The following is a 17,693-nucleotide window of genomic DNA, read 5'->3' on the forward strand; positions in this document are numbered from 1 at the left end:
AATCAGAAAGCCATGTTTAGAGTAGTGGGGCTACATAGAACATAACATTTTTGGGTTGACTTTAAGCAATAGATATTTGAACACGGGCGGCACGGTGGTCTACTGGTTAGCACGTCCGCCTCACAGTTCAGAGGTTCGATCCCGGCCTCCCTGTCTGGAGTTTGCATGTTCTCCCCGTGCCTGCGTGGGTTTTCTCCGGGTACTCCGGTTTGCTCCCACATTCCAAAAACATGCATGGTAAGTTGATTGGACTCTCTAAATTGCCCCTAGGTGTGATTATGAGTGCGGATGTTTGTCTCTGTGTGCCCTGCGATTGGCTGGCAACCAATTCAGGGTTCTGCCCGAAGACAGCTGGGATGGGCTCCAGCATGCCCCGCGACCCTTGTGAGGATAAGCGGTATAGATAATGGATGGATAGATGGATATTTGAACACAAATGGTGCAGCAACACCAAAAGGCAGTTTACTGAGTCAGTTAACTCTTTTTGTGTATTTTGTACGTCTGTTTTATACTGCCACATAGTGGCCAGGGTGCGCACACCAAAAGGACCACCATGCCAATGGACAATGCAGTATCATAAACTACATAAACTGTTTAATTCTTTGCATTCTTCTTAATTATTTTACCACTGTATGAAAAAATCATATGTGCGTTTTTGTGGGAGGATACAGATTAATGGCAGTTCACTTCATTGTAGAAAGAAGATTTCAGATAAGCGTGTTTTGAGTTAAAAGCATGGAACTAAGTCACGGAACTAAGCGTTATCGTTTACACCCCTGTCCTGCCAATGTGGAACATAGATGGTATTCAGCTCTGATACAACCTCCTAAATTGGAAATGTTCCCCTCCTATGTTCCACTTGTGCAAAACAGTTACAATGAGAAAAAAAGGAGCTGTTCTCGCTCATTCGATATGTACACCTCCTTTTCAGCTTAGCCTTCCTACACAGCTCCACTGAAACGTCATTGGCTGGCTTTTCAGTCACAATCAGTGGCTGGTTTTCCATGTCCATTATTATGTAATGTTAATTTTATTTCACTGTTGTTGAAAAACCTATCAGGATTAATGTACAAGGTGATTGAGAAAAAAAATACATTTTAAAAGCAATTATCTTGAAAACTACTAAATCTGGCTCAATGAAATTGAACAGTTTGGGTGTTGGCGTTTTCAAGAGGTGCACTGCCTGTGATACGGCGCACATCAAGACGTTAGTTGAGCTTTTGCCAAATGCGCTGTAGCGTTTCTCCGGTAAGATTATTCAGTGCAGAAGTGATTCTCTGCTTGAGTTTGTCAATGCTAGCAGGAAGGGGGGAGGGGGGGAGTCATAGACCAATTTAAATAAAACAAATATAAAATCTTGATCTCTTTCTATACATTCTGTAAAAAAAAATAGGTTATTTCAACAACTTGCCACAATTTTGGGCTTGCGAAATGATCTCAAATTATTTGGAACTTCCTGTGTTTGGAGTTAAAAAATAGGTTATTTCAACAAGACATGCCACAATTTTGGGCTTGCGAAATGATCTCAAATTATTTGGAACTTCCTGTGTTTGGAGTTTTGTTATTCTGGAGTTATTCTCTTCGAAGTAAGTTTAATGTCATAAGTGGAGCCCATTCCCCAGCCCACGCCAAGGTTTCTTGGATATGTATTTTTCTAATTGTATATACTCCTGACAAATAAATAACCTTGCTAGCAGAGGTAATGAACAGCTCTTTGCGAGTGTCAATCCAATCTGAGCGTTATTATCTTTGTGGAGGCAGAATTTGTGATTGGACCCGATGAGATTGTGCCGGTGTAGCTATGGTGATACAGCGCCTCCTACCTTACACTTTGCCTCCTTAGTCATCACATGCCTGGGAGCCAGTCACTGCAATGTCCCTCCTCCGCCTCCTCTCCACCCTATCATGAATTATGAGCCTGCCTCATTCGTGTGTTGTTTACATGTGTGCTCCCCACTTGCAATGCATCTTGTGAGAAGGAGAAAAAGAAAACACTGACTTCACGGCTAATCAGCGTTTCACGTGCACACATCTTTCCACGACGATTATCTTCTGCGGGGGGAAAAAACATCATTACCTTAATGTTATTGAATCTGTTTTTAAATGCCGTATCAATCCCATTCTTCCCATATTAAGGTTGTCTGTGGAGCCAACCAAAGAAACAAAAAAAAATCAGTCACTTCCACGTACACACTGGCTGCAGACGTTGGACCTCTGACCGTCCCTCATGAGCAGAAGCATCAGCTCTAAATAAAATAATGTTATCGTCAGCCTCCGCTCACTTCCGATGGCCTCGTTCTCTCCCTCTCTTCCGACAGTAGATGTGCGGTCTCCGAGGGGGGCTTTGGGAAGCTGTGGAGTGCCCTCATGTGTTCATTACAGTTTACACGCCATCATTTAAGTGCGCTTCTGTGTGCACTGTTCTCACTTAAGAATCTCTCACTCGGGCCTTGCCCTCAATAGTGTCACACTGGTAAAGTCATTCAGCTTTTGCTGTATTCAAGTGAGGCTGTGGTGCACAATAAATGGGCAAAAATATTTGGATATCACCCATAACATGTGAAAGTAGTGATATTGCTGTTATGCTGTACACTTGTAACTGGCCTTTAAAAATATTTTGTTGATACTTTTAGTGGAATATGAAAGAATAGCTGAATTAAATGTTCAAATTGTTGTTTCCAGTACCAATCTTTTAGAACTGTTTGTTTTCAAACATTTCTGTAGCGACACATTTTATGAAACTTTTGTGTGCAATACATTTTAATTGCATCATTAAGTACAGTTTGTTTGTTTTCCCCCTGTATTTGAACTGTAATGTTCAATCAGCATAATGTTACAGTGGCTTACAATACAGTATATTTTTTCAGTTTGGGAATAAACCTCTGCCTCATTTTTGATCTACTACGCTTACTGTATTTTTTGGGTCCATATGGGGGTAGTTGGAGAGCCAAGTATTTTTTGAAGTAGTACTTGGTGCAGAACGTTTGAAAACCGTTAAAAAAAAAAATCTTAACTCCCACACCCAAGTTTTAAAAGAAGTTAACCACTGTAAATACGAAAAGAGGTCATACAATTCTTTGATGCCCAATGGTGAATTTGAAGCGTTACAGCAGTACACGGTAAAATAGCTCACGGTTGATTAACAAAGAGAGAAATAAAATTCTCTCAAAGAGAGAAATAGAATTCAAACATGTTATAAAAGTCACCACTTATCTGATTTGTTTTTTAACATACAGTATCCTTTGTAATTTGCTCATGAACTCACTTTTTCATGCTTTTTGTGCTCAGGCCAAAGCAATAAAAGCATTATCCATCTTGACCTCTTGGTTCTAAGGAACTGTTGTAGTGAATTGAGGAGCTTCATTAAGACAAAAGTAGTGCTGTGCTGCCATTTTGTGACATCTTGGTGCCAATGTACTATGTTGAAGTGAGTTAAGGAGTTTAATTTAGACAAAAGCATTGCTTGGCCGCCATCATGTGGTAACTATAGGCAATGTGAAACCATTTTAGGGAGGGTGTCGATTACCTGCAGATTTGCGGCAGGGCGTGGTCCCTATCCCGCGCGAATATTTGGGTGAACTACGCACATGGTTTCATTCCAGTGATATTTGTTGTTCCATTTTCCTCTTTGCTATCACTGCTAACCTTCTATGGTGGCATTACAAAAAAAGACCCCAAAAGCAAAACATATCTATACTTTAATCCTTCAGATGCTCGCTGAGCTGAAATCTCACACTATTTGATGACATCATGCTCGATGATGGTTTGATTAAATTTGAGGCATATTTTTCCAACACTTTTGGCGGTTCCATTTTATATTATTTGTTATGTAGAAATGCTTGGATCTGCTTATCAGGGATGTGATATTATATTGTATTACTTGATTGGATGCCTAATTGCGGTCGCTCTCTGTTCTTCCTTCCTAGGAGGCGCACTGAATCTGACATGCCGGGCATTTTTCGGCTACAGCGGCGACGTCATCCCTCTCATCTATTGGATGAAGGGAGATAAGTTCATCGAAGACTTGGACGAGGAGCAAGTGCGGGAGACTGAAATCAAGTAAGGAACACAACTGGACCATTAATGTAACCTCTTAATCGTTAATGACATTAGAATAGTATTGTGTACAGTTTGTAGTTAGCGAACTAATGTGTCCATTTACCCGACAATGAAATGCAAGCCGGAACAATACCTGACATTAAGTTAAATTAACAAACCAGCACATCTATTTGCTCAATTAATTCAGAGAGGTAGCATTAACCAACATTGTGTTAAATTAGTAGACTAACATGTCTGTTTTCTCAACTAGTTGGAGAAGTAACATTAGCTAAGATTAAGTCAAGCGAGCTAGGAGGCTGTAAAAAGTTCCGTTAACCCATTAAGGCCTAAAGCGCCTGTCTCAACATCTCCCCAAAACTTATGGGCTACTACAGAATCACCCTCTTAAACCTGAGGTTCTCCCAAAAATTTCGCACCTACAAAATAATTGATATCTCAGCCCCTGTAGCAGAATTTGAGAGCTTGGACGTGGCTATCACACAGGCCTGTGTTTATCATTATTTACTGTTTCAATCAGAGGTGTAAAAATAAAGTGTCAGTGCAAGAGAAGCACTATTTTTTAAATTTTAATTTTAAAAAGTTGAGTGGTAATTACCATCTTCTATTCTGTTACAAATGTCTGATACACTGGTTCAAAGTCCACAAGTCTGTATCTTTGCGTAGAATGGCCAATATTAGTGTCCTACTGATGAGCTGAAAGAGTCACTCGGGCACTTGGATTTGCATGAGTCCAAATCAAGTTCTAGGCAGGACACGCCCGGCAACAATATGGTTGGCTGCCGCATCCAGGCAGGACTGCATGCAGAAGCCAGTCATAAAACAGCTGGGTTTGTCCTGCCTAGAATTCAGGTGGGACTCATAATAATGCCTCACCGAACAGTATATCCATCTGGCTTTCTTATACTGACCCACGTGACCAAGGCACATACACCAGGAGCAGCATTTAATCAATGCACTGGGACAAAATATGTTTTTAAATTTAAATTTTTTATTTTTTTTTTTATTTTAAAATGTAATTTTTTTATTTTTTTATTTTATTTATTTATTTATTTTTTAATTCTATTAAATTATGTCATTACTGTATTTTTTTTCTTTGTTAAGTACAATATTACAGAGAGTCTTTTTTTGCATCAAAAGACTCTGGGGCAGGAACGGATGATGGCATTTCCATTCATTTCAATAGGGAAATATTGTTTAAAATACAAGTGTTTTGAGTTCTGAGTGTAGTCACAGAACAAATTAGTATCTGAAGTACTGCATAATTGAGTAGATGTTTAACTGACATAAAGTTAAATTAGCCTACTAAAATGTTGATTTTCCCAAAAATAATGTTAAAGAAACAACTTTTTTGAAGAAAAATTTACCCGACAATTAAAGAAGTACTATTTACAGAGAATAGGTTAAATTAGCAAACTAACATGTTGATTTTCAAAACAATTAGGTCGGATAAGTACTGTTGACCAATGTCAAGTTAAATTAGCAAACTGACACATTTAAGATTTACCATACACAAGCCATTCATCATTGTAACAGTTTATACGTCTGACATTAATACATTAATGACATTCACGTAAAGTTACATAATTAGCAGTTAGTGTTTACCCAATAATTAATATGGAGATGACCAACTGATATGACGTTAAATTAGCAAACACATCTATTTTTACCTGGCAGTAATGTTGGAGACGTTGGTCATTCATCAATCATTCAAATATCATTCATCAATATAGAGTAAGAGGTTATATTTATAATCCTAAAGAGAAAAGTTGATCGCAGGATTTATTTTTTTTCCAAAGAGCGACTGTCATGCTCTCATGTTTATGTAATGTTGCCTCTAAAGTTACTAATAATGTTTATAATATTCATTTATGTATGTTTTTTCAATTTACATTTTACCAGCATTGTTGGTCATGAACATGCAAGGCTGTAGTCGCAAAGCTTACTGTGCTTATAGGCTCTACTTCTGCCACCAGGACGAATGGCATACATTCAGTGTAAAATTAATTTGCGTGTTTCAGCCTATTGACTCCAAATTACTAAAACCCACAATTTTCCGGTGATGCATTTGCCTCATTCCGAGCATCTGCTGGTCTGCATTTATTTTCCTATAATGTCGCTTCAACTTGTTATTCATGAGTTAAAATGAAGAAAATGCCGTACATGTTGCCTCAGTAGCACAGCATATTAGCATACGGATGTCAGTGTTGCTGCACGGCTACATTGATTATGTGTCGCAACCTTAAATGCAATCACCAGCAAGTGTTGTCACAATTCCAATACAGTACCTAAATGAATGTATATATATATGACAAAACTGCTATCTTAACGGTGTTTTGAGCTGGATTAGCACAGCTCAATTTTAGCAATTGATCACCTTTATTTCCTTATCATGCAAATAGGAAATTGAGAAATATTTTCTGGAAAACAAAGATGCCCAAAACCAATAAGTGTGCCAAATTTTGCACAAGTTCACTTTTTCTCAGGTTGGAGTGCATGAAAGGATTCACCTGTATGTACAGTATTTTTTGCTTTTTCTTTGGCTCTTGTCCGCCTGCGCTTGTGCAGAGTACGCAGACCCACATTCAAAGCAATAAGTATTAAAGCAATAACTCTGGATTATTTCAGTGCTATATGCCAGATGGATATATTCCGAAATTGAGTCGTTGGTAGCTAACCTTAGATATTGGCGCAAGCTACTACCTAGCTAGCTACAAAGAGGCTAGCTCTTTTGTGCGTCATGATCTAAGATAGAGTTCGGTTGTTTTGTCTTTTGCCTTACAATTTTTTTTCTAGCATTTTAAAAACTAAAATAATTCAGTTTGACCCAAACAATAATATAAGGAGGGTTAATAAAATCAACAGTGCTTATTTGGACATTTTTGTTGCAACTAAAAATACAAAAGTGTTACTTAAAACGCTTCCTGTTCAGCTTTTTAAGCTTTTTATGGTGGCCATGGTTTCACATTAAAACAGATAATTTCTCTTTACTTAATTTCTAATGGGGAAAGCGCATCAATGTTGTCATATTTTCTCATTCAATGTTCTCCTTTCAGTCCATTTACAGTACATTGCTCGTTCTTTTGCCGCTATGCAGAGCCCAGCAAGTGATACTTAATGCGCTGTTAAAAAGGGCATTCAAAGCGCAGCGCAACAAAATCCTCACTACCTCGCTAAGATGTCCAAAATGTGCTCAATTCCAATGCGTCTTCCTCGCGCGTGATAGAACACATTTTAAAACAAGTCCATTCGGCGCTCTGCGTGCATGTTTGCCATTAGGGCTGTTTGGTGCGGCTGCAGCTCTGGGGGAGACAGCCCCTGTCAGATGGTTAACAACCACCATTTTTCACACCGCCGCCACTTGTGCTATCTCTCTCTGTGCACCCACCTCCAGCAGCACGCAGATGGGCGAGAGAGAATGAGAGATTGAACGGAGGGTGAGGGTATCCGAGACTCATCTGGGATGTGTTTGTGCGGCAATATGAATATGCAAGGGAAATAAATCTCCTTTTAAGCGGCCCACTCCCACTCAAGGATTCCCCCAAATGCACAGTAATATTCCTCGTGGTGGATCAATAAAGTATTTGATCAATTGCCCTGCGTTACTAATGCTGCCACCGTAGGCTTTTTTCCACCCAGCCAAGGCCTCGAGTTTACTCCCATAAAGTCATCCAGCGATATGGAGTGTGCACTTAAGAGAAGGGATGGGAGCATCTCCACGTGAACAAATCTGCACTCATCCTACAGCAAAGTTCACACTGGCACCCACATACACTTGGGCCTTCATTACAAATGCATCAAACCTGCGCTTTTAGAGCAACAGCTTACTTCTGCCATTTATATACACCCGACTCTCTAACTTATTGATCCAGGCGAGCTCATTTCGGTGGCGAGCCCATAAATTCTCATTTGCGCCACCGTCGCTGTCATAGCACAGATGAATAGGCATTAGCATACCGTGCGGGGGATTAATATATTAGCAAAACAAAATCCTATGCCGCATTTTTGAGAAGGTGATCAATATGCCGCTGACCCAATTCGGATGGTGTTTTGCGGGCATATTTTGTGGGCGCAATAATAAATGGAATGAGTCTGAAATTAATCACTTAAGCAGCAAACACAGACTTCACTAATGAGGAAGTAACAGAACGCTAATGCGCCCACAGCAGCCACTGAATCAACGCACTCATTTGTACCTCTCCATGAACTGCACTTCACACACTTTTTCCAAACATGTACGTGCAATTAGAAGTCAGATGCACTGACTTAAGGCCAGCTCAATATATCAATACACCTGCGCAATATAAGGACATTCAGTATGACAAAAATCCTGCCTTTACGCATTATTGCTTCATTTTGATGCCAATGCCAATGAGTGAGCTATTCCTATAACAATATCCCGGTTTCAGTTTGTAGTAACAGAAAACTGTCCAAAAACAAATTCCCTGTCCTGCAATTACAATACCAAGATTGAACCTTTTATCCAGATCCACACCAAATTTTTATTTAATGATTTATTTGCGGGGGTGGGGGTAGTTTATGGCTTAATTTGGAAAACAGAAACTAACAGAAAAATCCTCTGACTTATGTCCACTATATGCATAAGGCATTAGTTAGTTAGTTAGTTAGTTAGTTAGTTAGTTAGTTAGTTAGTTAGTTAGTTGGATATTGGTTAGTGCACTGTTGAGCTGAAGGTATCTTGCAGGCTAGCCATCAGTTTGTTTTGCCAACATAAAGCAGCAGGTCTAGTATTTAATGAATACAGTGTTTATTTGACCAAAAGGAGCACGCAAGCATGAAGTAATATAAAAAACAAAATGCCACATGACAAGACGTATGCAGAACAAATGCGAGAGCAGAAAAATGCTATAGTAATTGCGACAAGCAAGAAACAATAGCTTTGCGTTTTCTTTCTTTGTCTCTCCTGTGTCTGCCGATGACAATCGTCAGCAGGTGCGAGTCGGGAATGCGCGCAGTGTGGCGTCCCCTTACACCTCGATGACAAAACTATGGAGTCACAGGTAGCCTAAGTCGCGTTATTATTTGTAGGTGTAAGTTTTGTCTGAAAATGTTGGTGGCATTAGCTAACACTAGTGAATATTAGAATTGAAAGTGCACAAACAGGCGTGATAAAAAGTATGACTTGAGCACAAACGGGAGAATATTGCAGATACGCAAGTGGACCAAACGATATCAGTCTGTTTGCATTGCAGGTGAACACCTGTATCTCTGCATTGCACTCTCAACTTTTTATGATAGCAAGCCAATGAGCTGTGCCTGCTGGGGAACTAGGAGTCTTCAAAGTAACCCCGAATCCCTTAAAGGGAAGCTGGGGACATGAATTATTCCTCCTTTTCTACAACACACCGGACGTACAAATATCACGAGTCCGTGACACACTTTCAATTACTGGTGGCAAACCGGCACAGCTCGCCATCCTTATGCGCATTTTATCGGCTTGAAGGCTACAGAGCGAGTGAGAGCGAGTTGAGGGCTGCTGAAGTCATTATCCCCACCTACACACTCACATACTTGCATACATACACACACACATACACAGCCTTCTTCTCAGCCTCTTTAACACATCCAACCAATGACGCATGGCCGCCTCACTCAGCTCAGTCGCCGCTCGCGCACAAACACGCAGGATGGCTTTCTCCTTTGCACTTTGCCTTTGTGCAGAGGGTGCTTTCAAAGTGAGCTAAGTAGAAGTGTTTGTGCTGGTGGGGAGGAGACCATGATATCCCTATTCTCCCCTCCATCAGGCTCAACCAGCCCGGCCGGGGACGCTCATTTACTTTATGGAATATTACATCCTCTCCGCTCGCCGTTACCATGGCAGCCGCTATAAAAAGATTTTCTTCTCATCGCCATTATTTGATTCCCTCTCTCCCTCCGTGGCGCGTGGTCTTGAGGAAGAACCCTTATTGATTTTCATATTTCATATGTTTTGAGTGCAGGCAAAGAAATTAACATATCGTGACATTATGACAGTGAAGGGGACGTTACATGCAGGTACATTTTTTGCATCCTCATACCTTCAAGAAAACCCTTGAAATGTAAAGGGAATCAAGGGAATGCACAGTATATGTTACACAGTGGCAGACACCGGATTCATTTTTTGGGGCGAGTTTGTCATAAAAAAAAATCGTCCAACGTAATTACCATTGTGGCAATAGACATTTGACTTGGGGGGAGTTAAAGTTAAGTTGCTGGAGACTGGCAGCATAGTGTTTGAGTGGTTAAAACACCTGCTCCACAGTTCTAAGGTTCAGGGTTCGAATCTTGCGTTGTGTCCTGCGTTGCAACCAATCCCGGGTGTACCCCATCTCCTGCCCAAAGTCAGCTGGGACAGACTCCAGCTCTCCTGCAACCATAGTAAGGATATGTTTTATGATGGCCGGATGGATACCATGTCATGTCATGTCATGTCATGTCATTTCATCTTCCACACCGCTTATCCTTTAGAGGGTCACGGGAAGGTGCTAGAGCCTATCCCAGCTGACAATGGGCGAAAGGCAGACTACACCCCCAACTGGTCGCCAGCCAGTCACAGGGCACATACACAGACACCGTCACTGAGCAGGAACCGATCCCACGCTGCCCGCACACAACTCAGGCGTGTGTACCACTACACCATCACTGACACTATGGATGGATGCAGAAAACTGAAATATAATACATTGGAACCTCGAAAGATGAACAAAAGCTAACCATGGATTTCAAATTATTTACCATGAGAGGGAAGTCTGAGCTTCCTGCTTAAACTGCTGCCCCCACGGCCTGAGCCGGGAAAAGCGGAAGAGAATGTATGGATAGATAGACAGAATGGAAATAAATTAATCCAGTACAAATCATAAAACCAGTACATTTCATGATTTCAGTAACACTTTTACGTAAAAAAAAAGAAAACCTCATGTATAAAAATGGGCGCTCATACAACATTGAATTTTGTGATTGTAAGATGGTAAACGCTAACACACAATTATTAAGAGAACCATTATTTAGAGAGTTTCCTCTCCTTTTGTCTCACAGGATCGTCAAGGAGCACCTGGGCGAGCAGGAAGTCGCCATTTCCCTTACCATCGACTCACTGGAGGAGGAGGATCTGGGAAATTATTCCTGTTATGTGGAGAATGGCAACGGCCGTCGCCAGGCTACCATCCAGCTCTTCAGGAAGGGTGAGGACGCATGAGTGTTCACCCACTGACCTGCACTTTTTGAATCTTGTTTGAGACTACATGTCCAGGTTGAGAAATGCTTTTATTGCTCTTTGTCCGTGAGGAGTGTAACAGCCAATTCCAAATTGATATTAAAGCCACCTGATGAATTATTTAAAGTCAGACCGCACAAATAAATCAAATAGAAATATGTATCGTTTTTACATATTTATTGTGGAGTTCTCCAAAACTTTTCTCTTGAATAATCAACTTTTTGGAGGTCCAGTGTTTTTACCACCAAAAACACTATAGCCACATTTACATATCGTTATGATTTTTTTTCTCGCAGACTTTCCCACTTTTTTGTCGCATTTTATGGTTTATTTTCATATTTCTATTATTATAAATTAATTGACAGAATTGACAGAAACTTGTTCTTGTACGTGACATTTTTCTCCTCACTTCCTGTAACTTTTTTTCTTCGTAATTTTACTATTTTTGTTATTTTCACTGTGGAAGTTTTACAAGTTCTTTCACACAACTTAATTTCATTTCTTACTTTCTTATAGTATTATGACTTCTTTCATGTAGCTTTGCGACTCTTTTCTTAATTGTTACTTTTTTCACTCCTTTTCATAAACCTTTGCGAATCTTTGAATTGCACGTACTTTGTTTCCACTGTCGCTCTAATACTTCTTAAACTCAATCAAAGCAATTAACTCTTTGGACTCTATTATCATGATGACTTAACCCCTGCATGACGTGCAGCCTTGCAGGAGGGAAGTCTGCGCTGCTGTGAGAGCGGTCATAGCCAACTTCATTCATGGCCATTCAAAACGCTCCTTTCATCGTTAGTGTGCCCCGCCTCCTTAGCTGTGCCGCCCAGTGGGATGAGTTTAAAAAATATGATACAATGATTCTGAGGGTTTGACGACCGCTGTTCACATATTCATGAATGAAATGCGTTGCATTAGACTAGCTTTCTACCATGCGCCCGTATTTATCTGCACTTAGATGTAGTTTTAGCAGGCTTAAGGTTTAGATCAACTTTCTGCCATATTATAATCATCATTCACTATTCTGAAGTTTAGTTGTTCATCACTGTAATCTACAGCCACAATAATAAACACATGATTAATTAAACACATCCCCGACAGTGTCAATTGAAACTGAGTATGATTATCTTTCAAAAGGTGGAATTTTTCATCTAACTTTTGAAGTAAAATAACTAGATTGTGCAGCTTTTCCTTTTGGGGCCCCAAAAACACAAGTTTTGATAGTTGAGCATTCTTGTCTCCCTGCTGTTATCAAAGTGCTGTGAGAGGTTTTTGAAGGCACAGCAATTCTGTTTGAGTTGGTCACTGCACAACAGCTCACAAATGCGTATGTGCAGCAACAGCCGTAAACAGAAGATGTCCTTAGAATGATTGGAAGAAGAAAGTCCAATAGTCGCTCTCATTCTCTCACTCTCCTCACTCACTTTACATTCTGATGTTTATTTCATGCTCTCCCAACTCTCCCTTGATGCAACACTGCAAACCTTCCAGGCTGTCTCATGAACATTTCTGCCTACTCCAATCATCTGTTTGTGCATCATAGAGAGCTCGTTTGACTGTTGATATAGTGGAACTGCCGGGGTCCAACATAGTCCATTCTATGACACTGCACCATTTTTAAAAAAATAAATAAATATCAGACCATAATGATTTTTAAAATACCTTTATTGACTGTACATCTAATGTAACATTTTAAAATTCTTCATACAGTCATACAGTTGGAATAAAGAATCTCACCCTTTTAAAAGCCTTTATAAGAAAAAAAGCGGCATATACAAGTGTGTGGCGGTTAGTTTAAATTGACAATGTAGAGAATAGTCAAATTTAAATATTAAGAGAACAAAATTGTACTTTTACTTAAATTTTACACTGTACTATAAGAATGAAGTGGCAATATTACAAAACAAGAAAATTTGGAATAAAGTTAGAATATTGGAAGCCATTATATTGAAAAAAGTTCTGAGAAAATTGTTTTGTTTAATGAAAATGTTTGATTTGATTATACCTCCCGAAAATGATAATACATATACGACCACTATACAACGAGTAATGATATCTTCACTTGCAATACAGAAAACTGCCAAATTTATAGCAGAATGTTTTTATATTGCAAATAAAAAATTCCTAATTTCCTTGGGATGAATTTGTTTTTCTTTTTTTGATATAATTTTAATATAAGGGAAAATTCTGATGAGAATGGCATCGGAATATTGTGAGAAAAATGTAATAATTCTATTAGGAAGAAAGTTTGTAAGTGTGCATGGCATTCTTACTGGTCCACAAGTGTAAAACGAAATTAACCATTTTGATAAATTAATAAAACACTCATCAACAGACCACTATGCCTTTAGTCTTGCTCGACGAAAGCCTTCAGGCACTACTCGAGTCTTACTCACGTTCTGCTCTGACCCTATACGCCAGTCGAAAAATTAACAATATTTTCATGAACTAGCACAATGTCTAAAATAGTATTAGATTTGTAATGGACTGTAATATTTGCCAATGCAAAGCGAGCATACGGCTCCAAAGGCAGTTGTTCGGGGGCCTCGCTGACAGAGATTTAAAGCGCAGCAGTTCTTTAGCGGAGGGAAGCAGGTAAATGCTGCTTTAATTCACAACATAAGTCATCCCTCCCCATGCTAAGCCACTGGGGAGATTGGGAGGAGATAATAGAGAAGAGAAATGAGCAGAGAAATGCAGCAAGGAGGTGGAGGAATGTGGTGGTGGAGGGGTGGGGTTCATTATAAGCGGCAAAGACAGAAGGGACGTTGGTGCGATGAGTAAAGCGAGTCGTTTCGTTTTTTAAAATGCCCAACGTTTTCATGAGTCTCTGCGTGGAAGGCATCCAAAGTGCAGTGCTGTTTCATTGCTGCGCCGCACCAACCAAATGAATCCACTTTCTGCTCATCTCCTTCTATTTGTCTTCCTCCCCCGTGCACCATCATCGTTCTCAAAAGTGAGCCTCTTGTGTCTGCCCGCCGATGATGGATGCCCCCTCACTGAGGGCTTAGCTTCCCCCGATACTGATGATGGTTCAGTCCGGAGAGTGTAAATGTAACCAAGTGGATGACTGTCAGCTTAAAGTTGCATATCCGTAAGCCGAGCGCTTTATAATTGAGGCCCGAATCAAAAGAGGCACACCCAGAAGCAGAATATTTATATAAGAAGAAAATGTTAAGTCCTTCTTTAGAATTGTAAAATTGACTGTCCGACACATGGACATATGGATTGTGACTGCTTTTTAATCTCCAGGTGAGTTCATGACCACACCGTCCTCCAAAATGTCATTTTAAGCCTAAAGCGCCTTTCTAAACATCTGTCTAAAACCTAAGGTCGTCTTTGGAATCAGCCTCGAAAGCCTGAAGTTTTCCCGGAAATTCAACACCGAGAAAATAATCAATATCTCAGCCCCTGGCTGTAGCAGATACAAACATGATTCCAAAAGAAATTGAAAGCTTAGACATGTTGCTTACAAACTGGCCCGAGTTTATTAATCGTTACTGTTTCAATCGAAGATGAAAAAAATAACTTAAATTTTTTTATCACTGCAAGAGAAGCACTATTTTTTTTTTTTTTTAATCGAGTGGTAAATACTATCCTCTATTCTGTTATATAGACGTCAATATCGTCATTGTCTACATACATATATATATATACATATCGACTGGTTCCACTGGTTCAAAGTCCACAAAAAGAAAATGACATATACCCTCTCCCGGCTTTAAAGGTAGGTACACGGATATGCGCTCCCGGCCTTAATGAGTTAACGCCAAGTGATACGGTCTCCAAATTTTTGTCAGATTTTTTTGTAGCTTTACATGACCTTGGCCATCCCACCAACACTGATTCCCACCACAAGTAATTGACGCCTCCCCCAAAAGGTTTAAAATTGCCGATAGGTGCGTCAAGATGATGGCATATTACTAGATTGTCGAAACGAAGCTCCTCAACTCACCACAACATAGTTCCTTAGCACCAAGATAACACAAGATGGTGCCAAAGTAATTACTTTTGTCTTTGACTGGGCTTTGTCCGGAGCACAAAAACAGTGACTTGGCGACTTTTTCAGCGAATAATTGATGATAGCTTCCAAAAATAAATTTGCAAATGGGAGTCACAAATGCCAATCACGACTTATCTGTTTTCTGACGGTGAGCCATGATTGGTCATTACCTGAGGACTGAGCAATTGTGATGTCATTTTCAGTCGACAGCAAGTGACAAAATGGCCGCCCCCTGAGATGGATAACAGCAGGTGGATTTTGCTGCTTAATTCGTATTCCACAAACACAATATTAGTCAGAATATCAAATTTAGAAATTACAGAATTAAAGTGTACCTTAACCCTGTCATTTCGAAATTGTCGTCTTTGGTTTGATCCTACCTGGACTGACATTTTTGGGGACCTTGTGTGTGCATGTGTGTGCGTGTGCCGTCCTCAGCAGAGCTCATGTACACGGTAGAGCTGGCCGGGGGGCTGGGGGCCATCCTGCTGCTGCTCATCTTCCTCATCTCGCTGTACAAATGCTACAGGATTGAGCTCATGCTCTTCTACAGGAGACACTTCGGCAGTGAGGACCTGGACGGAGGTAAACATCCCTTTCTGTTTCTGAAATTGAGGTTAAGTCAGTATTAACGCGTGACTATATCAGTGGTGAACTGTCAGGGCCAGCAAGGCAGAAGCGCTGACCCACATTTACGACCTGAATTATAATATTTGCATATTGTTTTAATTTTGCAGCATTTTCTCTTGGCTGCGCTGTTTCCAGTGCGTGTGTATGGATGTTAGATTTATTTTGTTCAATCGAATTTCAGCCTTCATGGCTTTCGGAATGTCGTGCTGGCTGATGTGCAGTAAAATGATATTAGCAATGGGATTGTTCCTTTGAGTAATCAAATTTCAACTTGGCCAAAGCTGGTTGGCCCAAAATATTGCCAGTAATTTCTGTCCTTTGATTAGTCGGTATTAAGAAGTCGATTCCGTCAGGTAAGCTCCCACTGAAGGCCCAGCTATTTAGTAAACAGCCCGCCACATACTGTGTCTTCTGTGTACAAAACATGAACTTTTTGTATCTTCAGCAAAATATTCTCACTTTCAGTATTGTCTTTTTGAAAATGGTGTCCTTTTCACACATTCTGTCAAGCTCATGAATAATGGATGCGACATTGTTTTGCCGTCAAAAAACTTTCACATGATTAAGTCATATCGTCAGGGCCGCGCTGGTACAAGCTGTTTTGATTCCCGCAACTTTGCAAGGTGGTTAATTTGCAAGGTTGGTTGCTAATTTGAGATGGGGTGTTTGATGTTGCCGTCCTACTGAGCACAGGCAGCCCAGCATGGCCTTCCTTCGCTGTCGTTTCAAAGCTGCATGTGCGCCTCAAAGAGTTTGTGAAAAAGTCCCTCTTTCCTTTTTGGTTGGCCCATATTCCAGCTTCCGCAGAGAATAATGACTAGGACTTACTGAACATGTCACAACTAATACTTTGTTCCGGTCGTCTATTTTCTGCCTGTTCACTTCTTTCCACCGCCTTGTGGGAAATCATTTTGAGGTGGTTCAGTATCTCCTCCACCATTTTTTTTCCCAATCGCCAAAGGAATGTGGGCATTGTGAGGTTGTTGGTTGCCCAAGTTTACATCACCATGGCAACTGTTGTCATATACATACCAGTGGCGTGCTGTGACGTTCATGGCGAGTGAGGCATCGACATTAAGAATCAGACTATCAAATTCAGCTACGGTCTGATATGTGCATGTTTTGCATGCAACAAAACTAATTGTTAACAACTAATAAAATAAAGGAAGTTAAACACACCCTTTTACTAAACAACAGGCACACAACAACTGTACTTTATAGAACATTAAGGCAATACATGGAATTGATTTACATCAATCGCAAAGCAATATGGGATGAGCTCATCTACGCCCTATCATCTGGTGGAGCGACGTCACATAAGCGCCAAGTCACAATTTCAGCAGGCTGACGTCTAACGTACACAAACCAATGAAGGAAGTACTAGTCATGGTTTCAAGATGAATATACAGTCCCTATGTTGAGTTTGTGGCAACTAAAGATGAAAATATGAAGATTGGTTGCACACTCCTTGCTGTTTGTTTTTCTTTTATTTTTCAATGATAACTTGCCGCTAAGATAAATCCTTAAACATTACTGTTGAAAATGCACTTTCAATGACGTACTGGCAAAACCAGTACCGGTAGTCATTTTTAATGTGAAGCGGGTTTGTCAGTGGCTGCTGAAAGCAACTTATAAAATATGTTGATGTCTAATTTAGTTACTTTTCAAATCCAGTAATCCGTAAAGTAACTGTTACACTTTCAAGGTAATTGTAGCAACACACTGCTTACATGTTTGGCTTTCATTTGAAGCAACATTTAAGAATATAGAATAAGAATATATAATATC

General features: G+C 40.1%; 1 protein-coding gene across 4 annotated transcripts in view; it reads left to right on the forward strand.

Moving 5' to 3' along the window:
* il1rapl1a (interleukin 1 receptor accessory protein-like 1a) overlaps positions 1 to 17,693 on the forward strand; it is a 271,904-nt gene that overhangs the window by 246,963 nt on the left and 7,248 nt on the right. For 3 of the 4 annotated variants that reach the window (XM_086052044.1, XM_086052047.1, XM_086052045.1), the window contains 3 exons: positions 3,927 to 4,059; positions 11,092 to 11,237; positions 15,714 to 15,860. In XM_086052044.1, coding sequence (XP_085908170.1) covers positions 3,927 to 4,059; positions 11,092 to 11,237; positions 15,714 to 15,860 — 426 coding nt within the window. The remainder of the gene's footprint in view (positions 1 to 3,926; positions 4,060 to 11,091; positions 11,238 to 15,713; positions 15,861 to 17,693) is intronic. The other variant, XM_086052048.1, reaches the window with a different exon arrangement.

The sequence above is a fragment of the Filicampus tigris genome, chromosome 14 (genome assembly GCF_054856515.1).
Source record: "Filicampus tigris isolate MCC_2025a chromosome 14, RoL_Ftig_1.0, whole genome shotgun sequence".
NCBI lineage: Eukaryota > Metazoa > Chordata > Actinopteri > Syngnathiformes > Syngnathidae > Filicampus > Filicampus tigris.